This window comes from Coturnix japonica, chromosome 14 (genome assembly GCF_054131305.1).
Source record: "Coturnix japonica strain WE chromosome 14, WE-NBRP24, whole genome shotgun sequence".
NCBI classification, from domain to species: domain Eukaryota; kingdom Metazoa; phylum Chordata; class Aves; order Galliformes; family Phasianidae; genus Coturnix; species Coturnix japonica.
Window position 1 is genome coordinate 17,781,949 of NC_140676.1, and position 16,781 is coordinate 17,798,729.

The following is a 16,781-nucleotide window of genomic DNA, read 5'->3' on the forward strand; positions in this document are numbered from 1 at the left end:
CTTAAATTAGGTTAGGGATTGCTAGAAGTCTTGTTCCTTAAAATGATGATACAGTGCAGATCATATTTGAAGGAAAGAAATTTCTTTCAAGGGTGTTTTTAAGCTTTTCTCACTTGTTTCTTGTGAAACATCTTCCTTTCCTGCTGAAAAACCCAGTTATTTTAACAGAGGTGTTCTGTAAGTGTTTGTCATGGTCAATGTGAATTTATGACCTCTAAATAATGTAATTCGTCAACTAAGATAATTCTTGGCTATCTGACCTGGAAGAGAGGAAGAACTGCTGAACACTTCATTGGGCTTCATGCACATCTGTTTGTCATCTTCATGTCCCAGCTTCAGAATTTGTAGCAAATTCCCACCTCCCACTTTGTATCAGACGTCACTGTGGATGTTGTAGTGATAGAGATTGGAATAATCCTTTTAGATTTATTGATGATGGTGTTTTTTATATTCACAGCACTGGCTCAGTTTGGAATATCATTTCATTTTTTTTCCCCTCCAGAATCTGAAACAAACCCATTTCTGATTGCCAAAGTGTGCCTCAGTGATGGGATGACATCACCAGCATGCATTGGGGTGTTATAAGTCAGCTCTGACAGCCGATATTTGTTGGCGATGTGGGAGTTGCAGAGCAGGCAAGCTTTGAGGCTGTCATTTGCTGAGTGCCCCGAAGACCCCTGCATGACATTTAACTCCCTGATTCATGTCTGTGGCATTTTAGGAAAGTGCGAGGCCGCTTCTTTCCTCAAATACTGTGTGATTCCTAGCCTGAAGCTCAACAGACTTCAACATCTTTGTAGATGTATGCTTTTAAATACAAAAAACAGATTGCTAAAGGGCTGGGGCACCTCTCCTATAAAGAAAGGTTGAGGGTACTGGGCTTGTTTAGCTTGAAGAAGAGAAAGCTTGGGGAGACCTCATTGTGGCCTTCCAGTACTTGAAAGGAGAGTATAAACAGGAGGGGCAACGGCTGTTTACAAGGGTGGACAGTGATAGGACAAGGGGGAATGGTTGAAACTTAGACAGGGGAGGTTTAGGTTGGTTCCTCTTAGGAGGAAGTTTTTCACCCAGAGGGTGGTGACGCACTGAACAGGTTGCCCAAGGAGGCTGTGGATGCCCCATCCCTGCAGGCATTCAAGGCCAGGCTGGATGTGGCTCTGGGCAGCCTGGGCTGCTGGTTGGTGACCCTGCACATAGCAGGGGGTTGGAGCTGGATGAGCAATGTGGGCCTTTTCAATCCAGGCCATTCTATGATTCTAAAGATGCTGCACTAATAACTTGTTTGGTCCTGCAGCAGGCTGGCATGTGTGCTGGCTTGTCACTGCTGCACGCTTGTCTTTAAATATTGGTTTGGATATAGGAACAACATTAAGACATAAGATAGACATGGGTTCATGAAATGTAATCCATTCTTGTTTCCAGGTGGCATTCATTCAAAGCCTGGATTAAAAACCAAAGAATGGAAGATTTCTAAATGCTGATGCTTGATTAATTTCAGTACATACTGTGCTGTAAACTTCATCCTAAAGTCAGCAAGATTGCATGCAGCTTAACATTTCACTTATGCATAACTCAGCAGATGTAATTTTTTTACTGGTAGAAGTCTTGAGTGGCTTTATGATGGCAAAGCCAAGATGACTCTTCTGTGAGAGGTACAGCGATGTTTTTGAAGGCCAGCAGGTCGGGAGGCAGAGAAACAGGCATAAAAAATCTGAGTTTCTTGTCTTAAGAGTCTGACCAACTCCAGCACGTTGACCTCTTTCTTCCGGGATCTCTGTGGTGCCGCCTCCCCCAGCAGAAGGCACACGACCTCATTAACCACGGGGCGCTGCCCTCGTTGAGTGCATCCAAAAGCACACTGCAAGATTTTGCTTTCTGTAGGCGGTCTGGAATTGGGCACAATGGAAGTGAGGAGGGGGAGCTGCTGAAAAATGCCATGTGCAGAATTATTATCCCTGCTCATCTCACAGAGCTGCAGTGATTTTCGTTAGCTGCTAAGATTTTGGAGCTCTGTGCCTTTTGCCTCTGAGCCTGGCTTTTGTGGTCCATTAAAATGCATTTCAGTGGTGGTTTTGGCACAGTATGTGCTGGTATTAGAAATGGGGAAGTACTCGGCTGTGTCTTGTTCTGTCGTGGCAGTCTGCGTGTGTTTAGTTTGAAGCATTCACTCCTGCTAGGGGGCTTCGCAGTGCCAACACGGTGCTTCTGAATGGTCACTCTTTGGTGTTTCTGTTACCATCTTTATATAACCCATAGATAAAGCGGATGGGTTGATAGCTAATGAATATGTCAAAAATAAAACCATGAAACCAAAGGTTTTTACCTCTCAGTCTGGGGTTTAATGAGTGGGTTTGTGAGCAGATCATTGGGATGCATAGGGAAATTTCTCTGCTGGGCTCTGTCCTTGCTCCAGGGACTTCCAGTTCCACTTCCCATCCAACGGCTGTTCTTCAGGGCTTGCCAGGTGATGCAGACTGTTGGGAAGCTGCCCAAGGGCACTCAGCTGTTGTCCTTGTAGCAGGTATAGCCCATCTGGTGCTGGAATAGAGAGGAAAACCCAAACATCGGAGAAAGAGGCCAATGACCTTTTGGAAGAACAGGCTGGCAGCACTTGGTGCACCTCTTGCTGTGCTTTTTTTGGTTGTTGTTCTGCTTGTATTACTGTCAGTGTAGCCAGAGTTCCTCTTGTACATAGCTGACTATAGGCTCACAGCAGCTGCAGCTCCTTCAGGTTTGGGTTGCTCTCTACCTATGGACAGAGCACAGAATGAAGCCTTTACTGCCATGTTACACAAAAACGTTCCAGCTGCAGCATAGAGACCCTATGTAATCTGGTTTGTGTTTCTGGCAGCAGGGTTGTGCTAGACTTAGGAAGGTGGTTTGATAAAATCCTTGTAAGACTGGTGCAATTAAAACGTGGTGCCCAGCAGCTCATGGGTTCCTGTGCGTGGAGCAGAGAGGTTTTTCTCCTCCTTCCCTGAGCTTTGGGTCATTTGAGTAGTTCCAATGCTGTTACCTCTCATACTGTTGTAATTAGTCAGGATTTATGAACAGAGCCCTTTGTAAAGTGGGATGTTAATGAGATGTGGAAGCCGGAGCTGGTGGAGTGCCTTGTGCATGCATCCTGGCCAGAGACTTGCTAGATGGGCACAGGCTGAGTTTTATTTATAGCTGATGATTAATTACTTGTTTGACAGGACTGGCTTGGTTGCTGCAGCCAGAATGACACCTACTTCAGGCCTTTTTTACCTTGTGGAAGGTGGGAGACACCATCCCACCACTGCAAGAATCAGTCAGTCTGGGCCACACTTCTCACTATGGGATGTTTTTATGTCCGTATTTATGTATCCATGCTATTCAACTTCTGACCTGCTGTATTCTCCTTCACTGTTATACATTATTTCTGTTCCACCTCCTGCTGTGCAGGTGTTGCATTGGGAGGCTTACAGCTGGACTGAGTTTGTTGTGCCTATATCTGCTTTCGAAGAGCGTTTCAGTGCTTTGTTTTTGTGATGCTGGCTTCTTTTCCAACCCTGCCCTTGTTTTCCCCCCAGACAGCTCTACTGGGTCCAGTAGAATAACTTGGAGCTGGGTTCGAGTTTCTTCAAAGATGGCAGTTTGTCTATAAATAATAAAAATAGCCAAAATACCCTGAGAGGACTTTTATTTAGAGAAAGGCCATCTGTCCAGGCAGCTGAAGTTACATTTCATCCCTCTGATGTAGGTGAAGTCTTCCAGATGGTATAATATTAACAGTCCCAGTAAAAATGAAATCCTTAATATTAAGTGTATTTAATTCTGTTTGCTTTTGATTGTACGCAGCATAGAAAAAATCCACTCACTTTGTATTTCTTTGCTAATCTGTGTTCTCACTTTTTCTTGCAGACTTTATCCATTGGAGTCCTTGATATTTTTGGGTTTGAGGACTATGAGAACAACAGTTTTGAACAGTTCTGCATTAACTTTGCCAACGAGCGCTTACAGCACTACTTCAACCAACACATCTTTAAGCTGGAACAGGTGGGCCAGTAAATATTTGCTCTAATATGATGAGTTTACGATTAGATTTGTGGGACTGGTGGACCCAGAGTTCTTCAGTTGTCTCGTTAATTCCTTTGTGTTAAAAATTGTACCTGGATTTATTCATATTTACTTTCTATTTTTCATTACTACTTACTTATCGTACTGCTGCCTATCAGACAAAATCCAGAGACATGCTGTTCTGAAGTAACTCTTGCTTGCCAGGCCCCTTGTGTATTGGAAACACAAATATCCCCACATGTCACCAAGACCTGAACTGTTGTCTCCTTAATATTGCTCTGAGGATTCATCAGCATACGTTTTCTGTCTTGCATTTCTCTGGACTCACTGCTGGGTCGTTTAATACCATATATGTTATTTTTCTGAGTCCTTTCTGGAAGGTTCAGCTTGATCCTTGTGACTTGTGATAGCAGAGGCATGTTAGGAAGGTTGAACATTAAGCTTTGTTTTAGGTTTGTTAAGATTGGGTGTTGCCTTCCGGCCTCCGATGAATGTGCTGTAAGAGAGATGGCAGAAGCACAGGCTATAATTTAATAGTTAACATGCTACAAAATGGCACGGTTTCTTCACAGAGTGGGAGGAGGCTTTGCCAAACATCATATATTATGTAATAACAAGCGGGACACAACAACTGCTGAAGTCTTACTGTGAATGCACAACGTGTAATTGGGCTTTTTTAAAGGCTGTCTGTCTTCCATGTTGCCTCATCTTTGACAAGGACTGGCAGTAGATGCCAATGAAAGAATTAAAAATATATAGATATATTTAAAGGTAAATTTAAATATGGTCTCGACCTACAAAATGCCTTTTTTTTAGTTGTTTTTTTAATGCCAGTCTGCATGCCCTCCCTCTATGAAATCCTTCTTTGTGTGAGGTTGATGGAATCCTCCTTATCATTAGTTTCGGTAGGGCTGGTACTTGATGAGCTGCACTCTGCAGCCTGAGTCCAGCTGAGATCAGAGCATTAAACTGGCCCTGCCCAGAAACTGCGATAGCTTTGGTTTGGGCCTCCCTGTTATCAAAGGTAAGTACTGCGAGAGATCTGAAAAGGGGAGGGCATGAAAGAAAGGCAAAAATAAGCAGTGTAGCCCTGAGCGGAGCATCTGCAGGGTGTTTGCTGTGCTTTGACCCTCCTCTGTTTGCTGTTGGCATTAAGGAGATGAAGCAGAGCTACTGAATGCTTTATTTCTGTTTTGTAACTGGTTCTTTGTATTCTGATGCTCCTTTCAATAGATGCTGTGATAGACTTTATAGAGGGGTTTTGGAGGTGAAGGATGGCACCTCAGTGAGATGTTGTCATCTGAGAGGGGATTCCTGTGCTGGACTAAGACTTCTCAGCAGGTCAGAGCTCCTGCTTGGGTCTGGGATGTTCTGTCAGAGCTCCTGATGCAAGCAGTTTGATGGAAGGAATGTGCTGTAATTCTCCATGGGCCAGCTTATAAGCAATGACCTAATTAGGCTGCAGCTATAAACCTGTCAAGTGCATGAAGTCATTCAAGTCTACGTTTTCTGTATGGATAAGAAGAGCAGTTTTGGAGGCATCTGATTCCAAAGTGCTCATTCCAATCCTTAATGCTTGAACACATCATCTAGGCAGAAAATATTCATTTGCAGCCTCAGCCAGTCAGAATACGCTCGTCTCTTCGTGTTTTGTTTTCTGCAAGGATAAATAAATACCCTATAGATGCTAACTCTTGATTGACGTGCACATTTTAATCATTTTCTCTTGTTCTCCTTGGAGTTAAGCGCTGTAAGTGGGGGATTCTGTCTGATGAGAAGACAACTGGTGATGCATATGCAGATTTTGGAAATTAAGGATGTCCTTCATTCCTAGTTGGCCTAATCTTCTTTTTAATAATCATCACCAGTCTGCAGATGAACACTGGGTAGAACATATTGTGTTTCAGGGCAGCAAAATAATTGCATTACTTTGAGTGGCGAATGCCTGAGATATTTGGTGCTTATGTGAGCTTGTTGGGTGTCTTCTATGCTGAGAAACAAATGCGGTTATTGGTGGTCTGCAGATGTTCATTGCTTCCAGAGATGGACTCCTCATATTCCCAGGAAAGCAGCAGACAGCATTGCTGAGCTGTTTGGTAATTTCTTCTGGAAGGAAGGACAAAGTCAAGTTGGCACCAAGGATTTTCTACAAGTCACAGCAGAATTTGTGTGCAAGAATGGCATTTAGCACTGATGTAATTGTTGCTATGACATACTATTTATGTTATGGAAACCAGAGTCGCTACCACCAAGTGGTCTAGCGCAGACATAGGATTATTTTAACTCTATTTTCTTTTTTATCCTCTATGATTCCTCGTATATTTAATGCACTTCACAAAAAACCTTTCTATCTAAAGACAATGCTATTTCCAGCTGTTTGCAAACAGCCGTCCAAAGCATCCATGGTCTGTCTGCCTGCAGCCTGGTGCCTCCCAAAAACACAGCTGCTGTGGTGTTGTGTGCTGAGGCAGATGCAAAGATCTCTGCAGCACACAGCTCCTTATCCTCAAGACAACCTCATGAGTAAGGAAAACTGTAGTAAAGCAGGAGAAGGCAAAAAAGAAAAAAGTTTATGTTGGAGTTCTACCTCGAATGAAGATAATTACTAATGTTACTTTGCTATGTTTTATTTTATAAACCACCCATCCTGGATAGCTGAGGAAGGCTCAGTGATGATTTGTGGTGCATGGGAGTGTGTTTGAGCAGATGAAGGAAGAGTACAAGAGAGGCCAACGCTAACTGGGTGATGAAGCCTAGTCTCATAAATCCTGGTGGATTTGTATAGGCAAACGCTTGCGTTCAGAAGGATAATGATTCACAGGCATGAAGAATGTCACTGCAGCGTTTAGCCGGGATAGTTTTCTCCTTCCCGTGTGTCCCACAAGACAGGTAGATGGGGTCAGATGGGACGCGGGGCTGTAGCCCTGTTGCTGGTAGGTGCTCCTGCAGTCCTTACCACGCCTGCTCTGGGTGCTGGGAGGATGATTCTGCTTTCCCAAGCTCCTTGCACAGTGAAGGTCTGGTTAGCTCTTCCAGAAAGCGTGGTCTTATCCCTCCAGTTGTCATGACCCAGTGTAAGGCAAGGTATGCGCATAGCCTTTGGTCTTGGAGCAGCTCTCCTCTGCTTTTCAGGGTTTTGGCAGTTGTCCTGATGGATAGGCAGCCTTATGATTCTTGTTGTTTTGGCTCATCCCCACCCTCCTCTTCCTGTTTTCAGCCAATACATTGCAAAGTTTGACAGATCCTATGACCTGCCATCCCACTTCAGGTTCTGCCTTGTTTTCTGCATTGCAGCAATCTTCATTTATTCGCCAAATTTCAATTTCAAGGACATCCTTTTATTGTGTTAAAAATTGATGGGGAGCTGGGGTTGAAATAAAAAGAGTCTTGGAGCACAGTCAACTGGCTTGTGCTCAGGTGTCGAGCAAAGTCTGTTTTCTGGCATGGTCCCTGGTGAGCTTGATGTCCCAGCCAGCTCACATAGGAAAACTTAATTTCATAAAGATAACATGTCCTGCAAAATGTTTGCTCAGTCATCCAGAGCTCCGCAAATGTTTCTAGAGGTAGATAGGCTTTTACACATTGAAACAGGTTGCCCAAGGAGGCTGTGGATGCCCCATCCCTGCAGGCATTCAAGGCCAGGCTGGATGTGGTTGGCAATTGATATTGTAAAGCATCTTTGGATATTGAAGGTTTCTCTGCGCTGCTCTGTATCCCAGCAGCCATCCGCGTCACACAGGGTAAACAGAGCAGAAGTACCTAAGAAAACAAAAAGGGGCTTCCTAATACAGCACAGAGTGCTTGTTGTCTCCCTTGCAGTGTTTCCCCACTCCGTGTGGGCACAAACGTAGCCTCCACATATTCCATCCTCACGTGGCTGGAGATGAGCGGTGACCACGAGCGATGCGTCGGGTGCTGGGAGCTTGCGTCGGATTTCTGTTTTCCTTGGAGAAGGGTTGGCTGCAAAACGCTGCGCTCAGCTCTATTTGCTGTGACATGCAGAGGAATAACACGCTGCAGAAGTTACTGATTTATGATTTGGAACTGTGCCATCGTACATAACTCATACATGGAGAGAAGAAAGAATACTTTGAGTTGCTTAAGTGTTATCTTCAGAAGAAAGTGGGGCTGTGCTCACCATCAGCCCCCGGAATGTCTGCTGGGCACGATCTGCTTGGTACGAGACAAGAGCTTTGGGGTAATGGCAGCATGAAAACAGATGGAAAAACATATTGTATTAAATCTGTGTGGCAGCACCCCAGGTAGGCAGATTGGAAAGCATTCTCAGAAAGTGATCTGGAAAGCTATTCTGCTGGGATGCATCGATTTGAGGATCTTTTGTGTTATTTGTGTGCTAGATATAGCTGTCCATAGTAAGCAGTTTGGGCTAGTTAGTGTTTTTTGGTTCCCTGATTCTTGCTTAAAGCCCAGTGGGGAAGCAGTGTCTGTAAGTCTGCTAAGGATATAGTTTTTGTGAGAACAGCACCACAGTTTGCGCTAATGCACTCGTACTAGATATGTTAGGTAACAGACAAACATGCAAATTAAAAAAGAGAGGTAAAGATGAAATAAGCAGTATTTATATATTCCGTAATGCTTGTTATTGAACGGTACAACCATGTTTAATTTCCATGCCCCAGTGGATTGCCCCACACACCCTGCTTTGCTGAGCTCTGGTATTGGTGCTTTGGACCAACTCTTGGAAAGAGGAGGTAACAGCAGGACAAGGGGAAATGGTTTTAAGTTGAAGGAGGGAAGATTTTGGCTGGATATTGGGCCAAGTTCTTTACTATGGGAGTGGGGAGGTGCTGTAACAGCTGTGGATGCCCTTCCCTGTCGCTGGAGGTGTTCAAGGCCAGGTTGGATGGGGCCCTGGGCAGCCTGATTTGGTATTAGATGTGGAGGTTGGCAGCCCTGCCTGCAGCTGGGGGGTTGGAGCTTCATGATCCTTGAGGTCCCTTCCAACCCAAGCCATTCTATGCTTTTTTGATTCTGGGATCCCAGTCTTTGACCAGAGGGAAAATTTTTGCATGTTCCCAAACCTCTGGACTACACTATGCAAGGGTTTAATAGAAGTATAAATACCAAGTATTTGTGAACACCAACTTGTGTGAAATATGCTGGTGGGTTTCCTTGAGCAGCACAGGGCTGTCTGGTGTGAGCAAGATGAGGAACAAGGAATCACTGGAAACAGCTCCTAAAATATTTCAGCTCATCTGAAATGCTGCGTGGTTGAGGCAGGAGTGGCTGGTCTGGAACGTGTGAGATTCCTGCCTGGACAGCTGGCTTGGCATCATAGCAGGGTTCTTTGGGGGCAATATGGGATGAGCTCTCACAAGGAGAGCTGTTAAGCCTGCTGTGGGCATGGATGGATGGGAAGGGAAACAAAGAGCCTGCATTTATTGACACAAGGGTAAAGCAGCACTGAGCCAGGGTTCCCTTTATGTTGTCCAAGCCTGTTGCGTGTAATGAAAACCATCGAGATGTAATTTCTTTCCTCTTTGATTTCAACAGCAATTACCTGCAGATTGTGAGGCATTGTTAGACTCATGTGTCGTTGGCTGTAGGGCCAGAGTTGGGTAAAAGGAATCTGGAGGAGTAAGTGGGGCCGTGGCTGGGTGTGTTGTGGTGGGTGAATGTCACAACCCTACGATTTTCCATCTTTTGAGATCAAAATGTCACCAAACCCCACTGCTGCCATTGAAGTGTAGGGAGGTTATTTGAGATCGGGATCTGCAGAGCCCATGAACACAGAACCATGCTTTTGGATCAGGCACTAAATTACAGTGAACCCAGGGACACTGACTTGTGCTGGTTGGCCACTGTCAGTTCTGCTGGCTGGAAAATGAGGCATTATCCAGTGAGATATCCAGCTGCATGCAGTGCCTTGCAGTTACTTCTCCATGATTTTCTAAATTGTGATTTAATGACGACTCAGTGTTCATCTCATGTGTCTCGAACCAAAATAGGAATTCACTATTTTGTTTTTTTTATAGACAGTGTATTTATATGGCATGTGGATGCATATTTATATATGCTGTCTGTGGGCGCTTTTGAAGAAAAAGCTGCGTGTGTAAATTCCTTTTCTACTTAGCTTGGGAACAAACAAAAAGTATTTGATGAGCTCCTAAATGGAGCATGGGCATGACTGGCTTCAGCACGCGTCTGGAGGGGTGTCAGGAACTCGAGGCATCCCTGTCATCCACAGCCTGTGGACAGAGGTCTCGCTCATTCAGGAGCTCTTGGAATGAGTTTTTCCCATCTGGAAGGTTTGTGGCATTGAGGTCCCTTCAGTGAGCAGGTTATATTTGGATGATTCTACTTTGCTTCTGGAAGATGGATTCATGTAGATACCTTGGCTAGCCCTTTGCTAGGACAGCTCCTGACTCTTCTGTCCATTTTGCTTTGTTATCGGCAGAGAAAATAGCTATTTTTAAATGCCTGCAAAAAGTGCAGGGCTAATCAGGAGCAACAGCACTTAGAACTGTAATCCATCTGCCCTTTGAAGTGCAGCCTGCCAGTACTAGTGACAATAAATAAGACTTTTCATGGATCCATACTCTCTTAGAGGAGAAGAAAACCTTTTAGCTTCAGAGATGAAAGTTTCCTTTAAGAAGCATGACATTGCCAGGGATCAGAGGGGACTTTCTTTTACCATGGTTTGTTTTCCCTCAATAGCTTTTTCTGTGTCTGGTCTTTCCAAGTTCTTTCTCCTTGGACATGGCCACAAAAGCAGCAGCACAAACCCTTGGAGAAATTCCAGACCAACGTATCCAGAAAGCTCCGAAGAGGAGCTCTGAAAAGAGCCTTTGAGAAGCTTTACCCTTCTCAGCCTATCACAGGATGATGACCTCTTTTAATGCTGTTGTTAGAAAATTAACATTGTGTTGTCTCCCAGACAGTTTTCCTTATGGAACAAAAAGATTCTTTTCTGGTTTTTCAACTGCACTCTTTCAGCTTATTTTTATGTTTTATCCCTCTGAATCTGCGTGTCCGGTGGGCTGTTATTAGGACAGCAGTCAAGAGGAACAGTTCATACACTTGGGTTTGCTGGCTGCAGGCTTGTATTTGCAAAAGTTAGTATTATTATGGGTGTTGAATCCACTTCTGATGTTTCGTAAGCAAGCTGGGGCCATCGGCTAGGAGCAAAGTGAGGTGTAGAAGAAGGGTTTTCAGGTGGTTTCCCACTTAATTCTGGGAATAGCCGTGTGGTAGTAAGGCCTTACTGAGGTCATCAGATCAGCTCTGCCAGACGCACTTGGGCCACTTATCTGTCTCCATCTGGTCAGGTTTTCCTCTGCTTTTGGGGTTTATTCCAGCATTACAGGTATTCCCATGCTTTTGGGAAGTACAGCGTGCCATGTGTGTGATTCCATGAAAATAACTAATAGTTCTGCTTTACATTTCCTTGTTAATCCATTCTGATTTTACAGTTGGACAATAGCAGCGCATGCTGGACAGTTTGCCCCTTGTGTTTCACCCCTCTTTTCACCTTCAGCCTTGCCCACACCAAGGAAGGAGGAGAGAGCATCCTGCCTGGTGGTTACGTGCTTCAGGGAGATGAAGCCTGAGGTCAGAGGACCTTTCACACATTTCCCTGCTTTCTAAACCTGCTTTGATTGCTTTTGTATCTGGATATCAGGAAGGGCTTTGGGTCACGTAGCTCTTCAAGCTCAAGTGATGCTTTCACAGTGAACATGGGCTTTCAGATTGAGCAAAACTATTTCACCTACAGCTGACCTGCCACCTTCTCTTCGGACTTTAGATGTTATTTTTGGGGCTGCTCCCCAGCTTTCACTGCAGCCTGTTGTGATTGCGGTACTGTATGAGATGACTGCCTTCTGGTTACCAAAGTGCTGAGATATTTTGTGGCTTGCAAGCTGGGCAATGGATGCTTAGCATGCTCCACACCTCATTAGGTCACACCGAATGTTTGACCTTTGATATCCAGCAATAAGGCAACAAATTCCATACTCTGGGGGAAAAAACTCAGTCTTTCTGTTCAACCTTTTTTTTTTGCTGCCCTTAGGTTAGTTTTCTGTTCCCTGTATTTGCTCTAAGACAGATGGGAAACTTCTGTTTATTATGTTTTCTTCATGCTGCTTTCTGTTTTGCACTTATATCACGTCCCTCGTGTTCTTCTCCAACATACAGAGTCTCACACTGTCTTTATGTTTTTCAGGCTCCAAATCACTCCCTCTGACCATCTCTTAATTCTGCCCCGAGGTTTTGGGGAGCTGTGCCCTTGGAAGTATATTACTTTAGATAGCTGTGAGCATTACTGCTTTCTCCCTTTTTTATCCTGCTTTTTAGCATCTACTGCCCCTTACTGCTGCCGATAGCTGGATTTGGAGCAATTCAGAATAGCTGAAAGACTGAGGTTATAAATATGCGGTTTTTTCTCCTCAGACAAAATGAATTTAGTTCCAGTGCTGGATGCAAAAGTGAAAATCCTAAAGATCATCTTCTTTCACTTTCATCCTGGAAATACCAGAGAGAGAGAGAGAGAGTGGATTAATGCAGACATTAATGAAAATATTTATTTTTCCTTTTCTCCCGGGCTGTTTGTTGGGTGGATCTATTCAGGATTAATATTAAGTTATTTGCTTTTAGCCTACATGTAGTTGAGGCTTAGTTTAATGCCTTATATAGGAGACTGCTGAGTTTCTGTGTATTTATTTCCAGTGCAGGGAATGCAGCAGTGAGAGGAGCACAGGCACAGATGAAGGCACAGTCACGGGTGTGAAGGTGGTGGATTTTGTGCTTGGTGTTTCCTGCAGCTCACCTCCCTTCTCCGAGCACATGTGGATGTGCAGAAATGCATTCCATTGCCTCTAAAATGCATCATACAATGGCCTGGGTTGAAAAGGCCCACAATGCTCATCCAGCTCCAACCCCCTGCTATGTGCAGGGTCACCAACCAGCAGCCCAGGCTGCCCAGAGCCACATCCAACCTGGCCTTGAATGCCTGCAGGGATGGGGCATCCACAGCCTCCTTGGGCAACTTGTTCCAGTGCGTCACCACCCTCTGGGTGAAAAGCTTCCTCCTAAGAGGAACCAACCTAAACCTCCCCTGTCTCAGTTTCAAACCATCCCCCCTTGTCCTATCACTGCCCACCCTCACAAACAGCCATTCCCCCTCCTGTTTATACTCTCCTTTCAAGTACTGGAAGGCCACAATGAGGTCTCCCCGAGCTTTTTCTTCTCCAAGCTAAACAAGCCCAACACCCTCAACCTTTCTTCATAGGAGAGTTGCTCCAGCCTTCTATCAAGGCTGGATGCTGTTGGGCTTGTGGGTACTTTCTGTCAGTCAGTCTTTATATGCAGACCTTTAATCTAGCTGTGGATTAGAGAATGTTTGGTTTAGCATCAAAATTTATAGGCTTGATAACAGAGCTGATCAGCCCTTCTGATAGCGTAACAGTGCTTGTTGCTCTGCACATCAGCTGTAAAGCCCCAGCTCTGGTTCTGAACAGCAAGCTTCCCTCAAGCTCTGTATCCCAGCTGGGAATATTCTGCTATTCAGCACACGTGTTCCAGTACCAGCTTGTTATTCTGCATCCCTCTGAGGGATGAGCAGTCTTTCCTGTGTCTGCAGTCTGTGGTCAGTAGTAGGCAGGCAGCGTTTTTCTTTTAATAGAGCTCAGCTGTCTGCTTGCTGCAGTTGCTCTAATTTTCACATGTAACAATATTGGAAATAATCCCACATTCTGCTAATTTGGCACCATAAATTTTATGTGGCTCCTCAAATAATGCCATGTGAAATTCAGTCAAGAACTCTCCCATTCTGGGTCTGTGCACTGCAGTGCACGGACCCCCCATTTTCCTTCTGTGTTTGAACATCACAAAAAATCTTGTGGCGCAGCATTCGGATCAGTCTGAGCATTTTTAGCTCTCAGAATCGCCTTGCAAGCAGGAATTGCTGAAGGAGTCAGCTCTTTGCTTAGCCACGTCTTTCTGAATATTGAATGCAGTTATGAAGCACATACATAAGTATTTTCCTTAGTGAGAGGTGAGTTTAAGCCACAAACCCCCTTCTCCCCCAGGCTTTGTCTTATGCAATTGCTGACCAGGCTGTTAGCAAGCAACTGGTGCTGCTATGGCAACAAAACTCTGTCACTTCAGGCTATGTCAGTTGGGAGGTTATTGTGCTGGTGCCAGCAGAACAAGTGTCTTTGTTGGTATGCGGTGTGTGTCCTATGGATGCCACATCACTCTGCCAGGGTGGTCATGACAGCTGAGATGCAAGATTGGAAGGTATTCATCTTGCTGTGGATGCTCTAGAGGAAAGCAGTCAGTAATTTCTCACCTGATAGAGTTAAATATTGAGCTGCTAGACTTTGAAAAACCTGACTCTGTGTGCTTTTGGCTCATTGCTGAGTTCTTTTCGCTGAGTTTTATGTCTGGGAGCCAAAGCCCCGTGCTCCTCTCCAGCAAACTTGCATCGCTCCTTCCAGCAGAGCAGGTCTCAGGGAGCTGGGGCTGCAGAAGGTGAGGCCATGCATTTAAGGGAGGGTGACAAAAATAGGAATCTGTGGGATTCACTGCACTGGCGAGTTCTGCAAATACTGCAGTGTCCGTGGTTTGATTCCTGGTAACACCGACTCACAGTCAGGGATCCATGTTAAGTGTGAGTCCCACACGGTTGGTGTTCATGGTGGCATTTTACCTGCAGAAACCATACAGTCGATACTGGCAAAAGAGCTGAAACCTGCTCTTTCATCCAGCAGTCTGAAAGACAACAAACCCTTTGCAGTGCGTGTGGTTTGTCAGGCTGCAAACCCTTCTGTAAATGCCAGTATTCACCTTTTAGTGGCGTATCTTCCAGGATCAAGCACTGTGATGGATGAGCTGTCACTCCCACTTGCTGGATTAGGTTGGAGAGTTGCAGATGTTGTCATCCACAGGGATGAGCATAACACATGTGTTGTCCACTTGCTTCTAATAGCACAAGAATTGGAGAATTTCTGCCCTGAAGTTAACCTCTCCCCAGCCACTGGCAGGCAGGAATCTGATCCCACCATCAGGAAAGGTTTGGTGTATACATTATAATGTATACATTATGGACAGCAGGGATCTTCCCCTGGAGCTGCTGCTTTTAGTTGTGGTAGTTACATTGCATTCTGCAAGCCAGCAATGAATTTGGTAGGTCACAAAGTCGCAGTTACTCCTCTTAGGCTATAAATCTAACGGCAACCAAACCAAGAACTGGAAAAGTGCTGGGAAAAAATGGACTAAGGGGAACTTCTTTCCACTTGTGCTTTGGAACGAGTGCTCTGATGTTTGCTGTGGACATGTCTGTCCTGAAACGAGAGCTTGCATCCAGGCTGTTGTGGAAAAGGTTATTTGAGGAGTTTAATCCCAATTCATATTTGGCCATTGCAGCCAGAAGTTGAATTGGGGATGAAAGAGAGGGATGGACGGACGGATGGATGGATGGATGGACGGATGGACGGACGGACGGATGGACGGACGGATGGACGGACGGATGGACGGACGGATGGACGGACGGATGGACGGACGGATGGACGGACGGATGGACGGACGGATGGACGGACGGATGGACGGACGGATGGACGGACGGATGGACGGACGGATGGACGGACGGATGGACGGATGGACGGACGGACGGACGGATGGACGGACGGACGGACGGACGGACGGACGGACGGACGGATGGACGGATGGATGGATGGATGGATGGATGGATGGATGGATGGATGGATGGAATAAATCCACAGCTCGAGAGGGGAAAAACTAGCCAAGGAGAACACTTGTTTTAGCCAAAATCCTGGGATTAAGGAAACAGGCCAGGAGGGACGTGGTGTTTGGCCTCAGGACGTACACATGCTGTGAGCTGAGGAGGAATGTGAATAAGTGAGTCCTAGTGTGTTAATCATTAACTAGTTTTCCCCATCTAGTAATAGCAGTAAGCAGCTTGGAAGTGCCAGTAAACTGGTAAACCAACTGAAACCAACTTAGTTTCTGAGGTGCAGCATCCTCCCATGCAGGACAATGTGTGTCAGTTTGGCGGCTTTCAGGAGAATGGGCAGCCTGGTCTGCTGGTTGGTGACCCTGCACATAGTAGGGGGATTGGAACTAGATGAGCATTGTGGTCCTTTTCTACCCAGTCTTGAGTCTTTGGGCTCAAGAAACTAAAGGGCTTTTTGGTGCTGGGGAGCATGCTGTGGGCTTGTTTTTGCTTGGTTGATCCCAGCAAGGTTTAATGCTGTCTGGGTGCTCAGTGCTGCGGTAAGGACCAGTCCCAAGCAGGACTAATGGCCCCTGAATGCCATTAAGCAGCTGTCAGGAGCAGGCTGCTGATGGATGGTGCTACTTCCTATTACCGTTGCATGCATCGCTGGCTCTCCACTGAATCGCTCTGGAAGAGCTCACACTTGCTCAAGAAATAGGCCTTCTTCTACAGTTGGCAGGGTTTCCATCTAGAAACTTTTCTTCCTGGTTTGCTCTAAAAATGCAACAAATCTTAGTCAAGTACATCTGTTTTTTCAGCATGCTGGTTGCCTTGCAGAGACCCGAGATGCAAAAGCAGGTAGAAAATGAATAATGCAGAGCTATTCCTTATTATTGGGTTCCAGTGGGATGTGTGCTGTTCTGGGCACCGAGGTCTTCTTTGTGCTCTGTACTTCACCTTGAGTGCTAAGGGAAGCTGTTCTGCTTGCTCTGTCTACACAGAATGGATAGAAGAGATTAATGGGCTGACAGCATTGTTATATGAC

General features: G+C 45.4%; 1 protein-coding gene across 16 annotated transcripts in view; it reads left to right on the top strand.

Moving 5' to 3' along the window:
• The window catches only part of MYO9A (myosin IXA), a 156,537-nt gene that overhangs the window by 89,478 nt on the left and 50,278 nt on the right, over positions 1 to 16,781 (top strand). For 15 of the 16 annotated variants that reach the window (XM_015872534.3, XM_085515949.1, XM_085515950.1 and 12 more), the window contains one exon: positions 3,886 to 4,020. In XM_015872534.3, coding sequence (XP_015728020.1) covers positions 3,886 to 4,020 — 135 coding nt within the window. Of the gene's footprint in view, positions 1 to 3,885; positions 4,021 to 15,814; positions 15,919 to 16,781 lie in introns of those variants that run through there. The other variant, XM_085515951.1, reaches the window with a different exon arrangement.